Source organism: Micropterus dolomieu, linkage group LG09 (genome assembly GCF_021292245.1).
Source record: "Micropterus dolomieu isolate WLL.071019.BEF.003 ecotype Adirondacks linkage group LG09, ASM2129224v1, whole genome shotgun sequence".
Lineage (NCBI taxonomy): Eukaryota > Metazoa > Chordata > Actinopteri > Centrarchiformes > Centrarchidae > Micropterus > Micropterus dolomieu.
Window position 1 is genome coordinate 8,354,803 of NC_060158.1, and position 8,686 is coordinate 8,363,488.

Genomic DNA, 8,686 nt, shown 5'->3' on the forward strand with positions numbered 1-8,686 from the left:
GTAATTTATTTGCACCTCGATTTCCTATCTTTACCTTAAATGTTGGCACAGTTTGTCAGTGCTTATGGCCTTTTAAATAAATACAAATTTTGAAATATATATTATAGAATATATTATTGTATGAACACCATTAGATCCAAGTTTTTTGGGTTTTCTTTTTAAGGATTACGTGTGCGACCTTTCGTTTAAAAAAAAAAAAAAAAAGATTGTTTGATACTGCTCGTGAAGTGTTGGACTTTACTAAGTAAGAAAACCTTTTTGTAAATAATTGGGGTCCCTGCGTGCCCTTTATTAGCGTAAATAAATATATTAAGAGGAAGTCCGATTAGTCTGCTGCTCTGATTTGAGTTGGAATTTGTGAAATGCATTCATGAATCTGGTAATGACATTGAAAACCATTTTTAAACGTATGTTTATGTTGTTTTTTTTAAATGCACATGCAGGAAAGATACTTGTTATGTATTCGCAGTGTGCGCATTCCAACTCCTGCATAGGTGACTGTAGACTTTCAGAGGGAACTCTGTGACGGCCCTAGGTTTGTGCCCTCTTTTGTTCTTTGTATCTTGCTGTGTATCTATAGGTAGGCAGTTGGTGGGTGGAGCTGATACTTTGTGTGAGATTCAACACACCTGAGCCCCACCTGCTCAGGTGGCTGTAAAGGATCCTGCATGATAATTTGACTGTCTCTTCTCCTGGCCTGCCAACTGATTCTGTTTTGTTTCTTTGTGTTATACACCCATACACTCCACTCACACATACACTCCATGCATACTGACCTGACAAACACCTACAAATGTTTATTTTACTTATTAAAATATCTAGTATTTTCAGACTGTGGTTTCCCTTTTTTGTCACATACTGTTGAGCCAGGTTGTGACAGTTGAGTTTAAGTAAAGCATGAGCACAGAAAAGTTTTTTGTTTTAAATCACATTTTGTAATCCTTTAGCATGTTGCCCAAACGCCCTTCAGTAGTGTGTTTGCTAACACAGGATGAACCTGTGAGAGACAGTAATTTGGTCAGATGCTTTTTTTTGTAATGGGTAGTGTTGGTTTCTAACTGTCAAACCCAACACAGGAATAAAAACTTGCTCAGCAATGTATTGTGTAAATACAGTAACACTGTCTCTGGGTTTGAATCACTCATCTGTGAAAAAGTCATCCATGTTAATAAAGACACCAACAGTCTGAACTTCTTTGTTACATTTTTATTTAATGAGATGGTAGAGTTAAATATTTGGTGTGTGGAGGCTGATGGTGGATCCCATTTACTGGGTCTTCTTGGTGAAACTCTCCAACAGAACAGCCAGCTGAGCCTGCAGGTCCTGAGCGCTGGCGTCCAGCTTGGACTTCAGCTCCTCTCCGTATGGAGCCAGGTTCTGCTGGATCTCCTGGGTTTTCTGGGTCAGCTGGGTCTCAAAGCTCTGGGCCAAGGGGATCATGCTCCTCTGAAACTCCTCCAGGCTCTGCTCCATCTTCTCCTTCATCTCCTCGGTGTAGGGAACCATCTGGGCCTGCAGCTCATTCACGCGATTATCCAGCTGCCCCCTCAGCTCCTGGCTCTTCTGTAGCAGGACGGCCTTCAGGGCCTCGGGATCCATGGCCTCAGCGTAGGGGGCCGCCTCCTTCTTCAGCTCCTCCACCTGCCTCTGGACGTGCGCCACCATCTCCTCAGCGTAGGGCTGGAGGTTAGTGCTCACGGTGGTCAGATCCTTCTCCAGGCGTGCCTTCAGCTGCTCAGCCTGCTGGGAAAACTGATTCATGAAGTCCTGCGTCAGAGGAGCCACCTGAGTTTGCAGAGCAGCGACGTACTGATTCACTGTGTCGGCGCTCTGAGAGATCCTGGCACTGACAAACACAGTAAGAAAGACAAAACAGTTATTAAATTGAAACGTACACTATATTTCTAATGTCATTGGGCTTCTTTATCACTTTGAATCTTACTTCACTTCCTGTCCCAGCTCAGACTGTCTGATCTGGGTCAGGGAGTCTTCGGCCGTTTGTGTTGCCTTAGCAACGTAGTCCCAAAAAGCATTTTTCACAATGTCCAGACTGGTCTTGGGCGGCTCCTGCCACAGGATGTTGGCATTGCAAACTGTGCAGAAAACAGCAGATTTAGCACCTATAAAAGTTTTGGTATACACGGATCTGTCTTTTATTCAAAGGAAAAACTCACCAGAGAAAAGTGCGAGAACCACAAGTACCTTCATGATGGAATTTGACTCTGTTGGATAAAGAAAATAAATGTGATTTAAAAAAATGGCCGTTAATTTAGTCATGAATTTATGAAACATGTTCTAATAATAATAACAAAAGGTGTTACCTTGCAGAGGTGTCTCTTCCTCACTCTGTGTCTGATGACTTGTGTTGTGCAGACGGCCGTTCAGAGTCTATATAGCCATATTGAAGGGTAAAGTCCTTCTCCGGTTGCCCTGCTGGACGGATTCTTGTCACTACTCTCATTCCACGTCATAATTTAAGTGTCATCGCCTTTTTCATCCTGTGAGACAAATTCTCTGGCATCTGAATGGGTTAAGCAATCTTTTAAAGTAGTCATGCATTAACTTCAATTTTAAAGTAGCAAATAAATGTAAGGAAAAGGCCCCAAACCTAAAGCTGTATTGATTGATTTTTGTTGGCATCTTGGGGGCAGTGCAAAGTTGGTATGGCTAACTCATTAGCAAACACATCCAGCAGATACAGAGCAACATTAGCATCTGGAGTCATTGTGTCTGGCCCCGTGGCGATGAGTCCAATATTCGCTCTCCTTTTAGCTCTTTTTTTAATCTCTACCAACTCTTGAGGGAAATATCTGGCTCTTTAGCCGCTAAATGCTCCACTATGTTCACCACCTTGTCTCTAAGTTTGTCTGTCTGTCATTTGGTGCTTAGCAGATAGAGTACAGTGAGTATTTAGAGCTTAAATTAGGTTGATGAGAACGCTAAGACAATGAGCTGAAAGGTGTTAAAAACCTCTATACAGCTGCAATGAACTGATGAGTTGCATGAAAATGCTCTGTTGGTTCGTCACTACGAGTGATATGTTTCATATAACACCAAGTCATTTAACTTTTTGCTAATGTAAAAAAAATGATTATTGCAGCTTTAAGCAAAAAGAAGCACAGAAGTATCAGCAGTTACAGAGGCAATACATAAATGTTACTGATGTCATTAGCTCACCTGCACCTGTGTGCACTGGACTTGTGGGTAAAATATTCATGTGCCTTTTGATTATTGATGTGCCACAAATACATTGATTATATGGATTGATGCCTTTTATAATGTTTGATGCTTATGTATGATTGTCTGATTGCTCCACTGTTGTATTGTTGCTTTCATTATTAATTTTATTAATATTTGTGACTTTCTCTGTGAAAGGTGCTACATTAAATAAATTTGACCTACTTACTTACTAACTAAAATCTGTAATAAAAGGCCTAAAGTAGACAGAACACTGAGGAGGAGGCACAAAAAGCACAAATTGGTCTAAATAGGTCTTCTGTGAGGCATTTTTGGCAACAAGGACTATCGTCCTAAGTATTCCTGAAAATGTTGTGGAAAAGTAACTTTTTTCCTGTAATTGAATTGAAAATGTGAAACTTCCACACAGTATATTCTAGATTCATTACACATAAAGTGAAATATTTTAAGCCTTTTTTGAGATGCACCTGTAACTAGTTTCAAGGTCTACGTGTGCGTCATATGAAAACACCTGGGCGTTTCTCAGTAGTTTCTCCTGGGAGGAAGACTTTAGCTCATACGTCTTATCAGTTTGTCAGAAGGGAATCATTGTACAAGAAAACATAACATTCCTTCGTAACGGTAATCTGCAGTTCAGAACTGGATCAAAGTCCTGCTCACAATTCACTGACATATAAAACGTCTGAAAACAATAGCTTGTCTACGTAAAGTTGACATTCAGCTGAATCAATATGTTTACTGTCCTTCATAAGTAACAATAGAGTAATCAACAGAAACAATGCAGTGATTGAATCGTATGTCACAACAGAGTGAAATATTAACAACCTCGTAGTCTTATCTGCTGACTGTTGAGATCATCACCGTCTTTACGCATGTCATAAATGAGTAACCCAAAATCATGTCTCCTGACTGTTGTTTCACTAATTTGAATTAAATGCACCCTGGTTAATGTGTAATCTACCTGATGGCTTTATATACATTCTGTGATATTGTATATTTCCTGTGTATATTTTAGGTTGCAATTTTAATGTTAGCACTGTCCCTATCAAATAAACAAACAAAAACTTAAATCGTAGGCTATAATATGATTCTGGTCAGTGTAAATGACAAGAGCCCAATAAACAATGCCGAACAACAAACAAATTAACAAAGAAAGAGGGGCTATCAGTTGAAAATCACAGGTCAAAAGCAAAAAGGTTAGAGAAGATTAAAAAAAAAACATTTAGGCGCAGCATACAGAGGGATATTTATCAAAGCAGCAGTTGCCTGGATATTTCTCTACACATCTTTCTATCAATTTTACTAGACTAGAAAAAAACAATTTCAAATTGTTTAGTGGGAGGAAGTGCAGATGCTGTGAACATGTTAGCATGCTAAAGGTAGCATTTAGCTTAAAGTGCCTCAGAGAGGCTGCAGACTGTTTTTCAAGTAATTCTTATTATCAGTTATATTTATTTTCCAATTTTTCCAATTACTGAGTGTTCACTACAGTCTCAAACTTTTGGCAACAAAATCAAGTTTCAATTAATATGTTTAAAGACATTTAAAAGACATTACAACAGATTTCTTTATAATAAAATACCTGAGCGAAATCTTTACTCTGAAAGCTGTCTGCATAATGTATAATGTACATGAGGGTTTTATCAGGTAGTGGTGATGTCCTCCCTGATTTTCCACTGTTGGCACTGTTGTGATGTGGAAGCAGTAGTGACAGCATCACTCAGCGGTGGACTTTACTCCTGTGTCTCCTCTACAGGACTCAGCAGCCTTTATATACTCAGCCATGAGCAGTGCAGAACACACTCTCTGTACTCAGCAGCTCCCTGACCAAACAGCCAGCTCATCCACACAGGTAAGACAGCAGTAAGAGGATGTCACTTTGCAGGTTGCGAGATAAATAACAACAAAAAGCTAATTTTGCATGCTTGTTTTTAAGCTGCAGTGTCAGCCATGAAGGTCCTCCTGGTGCTCGCCCTCGCTGTTTTCACTGGTAAGGTTTGCTGATTTAGGTGAAACTCAACTTGTAAAAAGTTGGAACAAGATGTGACAATAAATGCTTCGTCGCCTCCGGGCTTTCAGCAGGTTGCAATGCCAATATTTTGTGGCAAAACCAGCCCGAGCGGCGGGTCGACATGGTGAAAGATGCTTTCTGGGACTACGTCTCCAAGGCAACCATGACGGCCGAGGACTCCCTGCAGCAGATCAGACAGTCGGAGCTGGGAAAGGAAGTGAAGTGAGTTGAAGATGCGCTTGTTAAAGATTATTAACTTTTCATATTTGAGGGGTTTTCTTATTGAGCCCTGCCCACTTTAAACCAGTCCGGTAAGAGAGCAAAAAGTAAAACAGAAAGTTGTTTGTTCATTTTTGTTCATTACTCTAGTAACCTAATAAGCTAATTGGGAAGTTTATTCATCACTGATTTTTGTTTGAATAATTTGTAGTTCATCTTTGAGAAGATGATGAATAAGGTTGCAACTAACGATTATTTTCAGTCTTGATTAATCTGGCCATTATTTTCTTGATTAATCGATTAGTTGTTTGGTCTATAAAATGTTGATCAGTGTTTCCTAAAGCCCAAGATGACCTCCTCTAATGTCTTGTTTTGGCCACAACCTAAACATATTCAGTTTACTGTCATAGAGGAGAACCAGAACATGTTTACATTTAAATTGCTTAATTTAAAGTCTGTGTGTCTCTGCAGCACCCTCATCTCTGAGAGCACCAACGCCGTCAACAAGCTCACCGACGCTCTCCGTACTCGGGTGGCTCCTCTGACCCAGGACTTCATGACTGCATTTTCCCAGCAGGCTGAGCAGCTGAGGGCCCGTCTGGAGAAGGATCTGACCACCGTGGAAACTCAGCTGCAGCCGTACGCTGAGGAGATGGTGGCGCACGTCCAGAGGCAGGTGGAGGATCTGAAGAAGGAGGCGGCCCCCTACGCTGAGGCCATGGACCCAGAGGCCCTGAAGGCTGTCCTGCTGCAGAAAAGCCGGGAGCTGAAGGGGCAGCTGGATAATCGCGTGAACGAGCTGCAGGCCCAGATGGTTCCCTACACCGAGGAGATGAAGGAGAAGATGGAGCAGAGCCTGGAGGAGTTTCAGAGGAGCATGATCCCCTTGGCCCAGAGCTTTGAGACCCAGCTGACCCAGAAAACCCAGGAGATCCAGCAGAACCTGGCTCCATACGGAGAGGAGCTGAGGGCCAAGCTGGACGCCAACACCCAGAACCTGAAGACAAAGCTGGCTGCTCTGTGGGAGTCCTTCACTAAGTTGACCAAATAAACGGACTAACATCTATAATTACTCAGTTATGTATTGTTTCTACTGCCTGATTGTTAATTATCTCTGCTGAATGAGCGTGGTGTTCATGGGACAGATAAAAAGTGCAATACCTCATTTTCTATGTTTGTATGTTGATGAAAGATGCTGTGAAAAACAACCTTCTAAGTAATGTCAGTATTTAACTATAACTTACTTATAACTATAAGCTGCCATCTGCAATACAATAACAATAAACAGGTTAAATGTGTTTTATGCTGTCACTTATATTCATATCTGAAGAATAATTTTTAAAAATAGCATTTGGGGGCTAGGGCGGCCCAGTGGTCCAATGGATAGCGCGACCCCCGGGCCGCAGAATAAGCGATTGACGATCGATCGATGGATTTGGGGGCTAAACGTTCAGGAATGTAACTATGTCTAGCATTTTTAAACAGAGGCATTCATGCGTCAAAGATAATCTCACAAAGGTAAATAAAAGCAAAGAATATATAACTTAATATAAACTTAAATATTTATCTCTTAAGAATGAAAAGTTCAATTCATAAACACACACACTTGTTCAATTCAGTACTGTGAGGGCTTTTGCTGCTACAGTCAGTAGAAAACTTTAAATACATTTTTCTGTGTAAGTGATTTACAGATTTACATTAACTGAGTCAGTTTGTAAACATTATAGCAACTACTTGTGCTCTTGTTAAGCTTTACCATTGAACTTATCATTGCTGCTTATGGCCACATTGACTGCTGTTCAGCAAACGTTATGTGGTCTCCTAAATAATCAAAAGCTGCAAAGGGTCCCTCTTGCATGCCCTTACGGTAGTTAAAACATAATGAAGTGTCCTTTAACTGGAGAAAATGCAATGGCCTGCCATACAGGCTACCCTGCATGCTGGAATTGGGTTTGTAACTGTTTCACCATTGGCAAGGCATGTTTATTTGAATAGCACATTTCAGCAACAAGGTAACTCAAAGTGCTTTACATAAAAGCAACAGTGGACCATATAAAAATGCATTTAGATTAAAAAATTTAAAGAGTTTAATAGAAAATAAAAACAGGATAAAACAGGACAGTAAAAGCTACAGTGTAGTATAAGTTATTAATCAAAAGCTTAATATTTGATTGAATAAAAGACAGCGGTAAAACAAAAGTCTTCCGTCTTGATTTAAAAGAAGTGAGAGTTTCAGCAGACCTGCAGTTTTCTGGGAGTTTGTTCCAGATACATGGAGCATAAGAACTGAACGCTGCTTCTCCATGACCTGATCCCAGATGACCTGAGAGGTCTGGATGATGACCATAACCATTCAGTGCTTTATAAACTAACAGCACATTTTATAATCAATCCTCTGACAGACAGGAAGCTAGTGAAAAGACCTCAGAACTGGAGTGATGTGATACACTTTTTTGGTCTTTGTGAGGACTCAGCTGCAGTTGTCTGATCGATGTTTTAGGGAGAACTGTAAAGCAGGGGATATGTAGACATGATTTAGTCTTCTCTCCTCTTTTGTCATGTTCACAGGGAGAGAATGGAAAACTTGGCCAAAAAGTTACTGATGCATGCACGTTTTTAGTTCATTTTATCATCTGTAGCTTGTTTTTATAAAGCTTAAATTACTATTATTGGACAATGCACACTTGTTTCTTCCATATTTTAATTGCATTGCATGTTTTCTTAATGAGAAAATAAACCTCTAAAGGCATTTTCATTTGTTGTTTAACTGCAAGCTATATAAAAAATAGTGCTCTAAAAAAGTGGTGGGGACAAAATTAGTCATTTCAAAAAGTGGTGGGGACATGTGCAGAGTGTCCCCAGTATAAATGACACCTATGTCCATAAGTGACATTGTGACCGAACGAATGACTATTTTGGTCATGGATTTCATACACTTTCTGGAATAAAACATCTAAAGCCAAAATCCTACCATATGGGCAATCCTGGGACAAAATCTTATCACATGACGGTCCGTGGTCTAATTTGTGTCAGTTTAGGGGTCCTTGACGGGAAAAGGTTTGAGAACCACTGCTGTAAAGACACCGTTACAGTAATCGAGTCTACTGAAAATGAATGCATGGACAAGTTTTTCCAGGTCATGCTGAGACATAAGTCCTTTAATCCTTGATATACTCTTCAGGTGATAGTAGGCTGACTTTGTAATTGTCTTAAAGTGGCTGCTGAAACTCAGGTCTGAGTCCATGACTACACCCAGAT

General features: G+C 40.3%; 2 protein-coding genes across 5 annotated transcripts; one reads left to right on the top strand and one right to left on the bottom strand.

Annotated features, from left to right (window-relative positions):
• Positions 1-1,227: 1,227 nt before the first annotated feature.
• Positions 1,228-5,366, bottom strand: LOC123977222 (apolipoprotein A-IV-like). Of its 2 annotated transcripts, none has more exons than XM_046059809.1 (5): positions 4,781-5,366; positions 2,322-2,430; positions 2,175-2,222; positions 1,943-2,093; positions 1,228-1,846 (listed from the first exon to the last, which is right to left on the bottom strand). In XM_046059809.1, the coding sequence occupies exons 3-5, from the start codon at positions 2,206-2,208 to the stop codon at positions 1,267-1,269; spliced, it is 765 nt and encodes a 254-aa protein (XP_045915765.1). In that variant the 5' UTR covers positions 2,209-2,222; positions 2,322-2,430; positions 4,781-5,366; the 3' UTR covers positions 1,228-1,266. The 2 variants fall into 2 exon arrangements, with proteins under 2 accessions (XP_045915765.1, XP_045915764.1); XM_046059808.1 differs by having other exon boundaries at positions 2,322-2,498.
• LOC123977221 (apolipoprotein A-IV-like) lies at positions 4,950-6,593 on the top strand. 3 transcript variants are annotated; one of them, XM_046059805.1, is made up of 4 exons: positions 4,950-5,050; positions 5,135-5,188; positions 5,278-5,431; positions 5,900-6,593. In XM_046059805.1, the coding sequence occupies exons 2-4, from the start codon at positions 5,149-5,151 to the stop codon at positions 6,477-6,479; spliced, it is 774 nt and encodes a 257-aa protein (XP_045915761.1). In that variant the 5' UTR covers positions 4,950-5,050; positions 5,135-5,148; the 3' UTR covers positions 6,480-6,593. The 3 variants fall into 3 exon arrangements, with proteins under 3 accessions (XP_045915761.1, XP_045915762.1, XP_045915763.1); XM_046059806.1 differs by lacking the exon at positions 4,950-5,050 and having other exon boundaries at positions 5,134-5,188; XM_046059807.1 differs by lacking the exon at positions 4,950-5,050 and having other exon boundaries at positions 5,281-5,431.
• Positions 6,594-8,686: the final 2,093 nt, after the last annotated feature.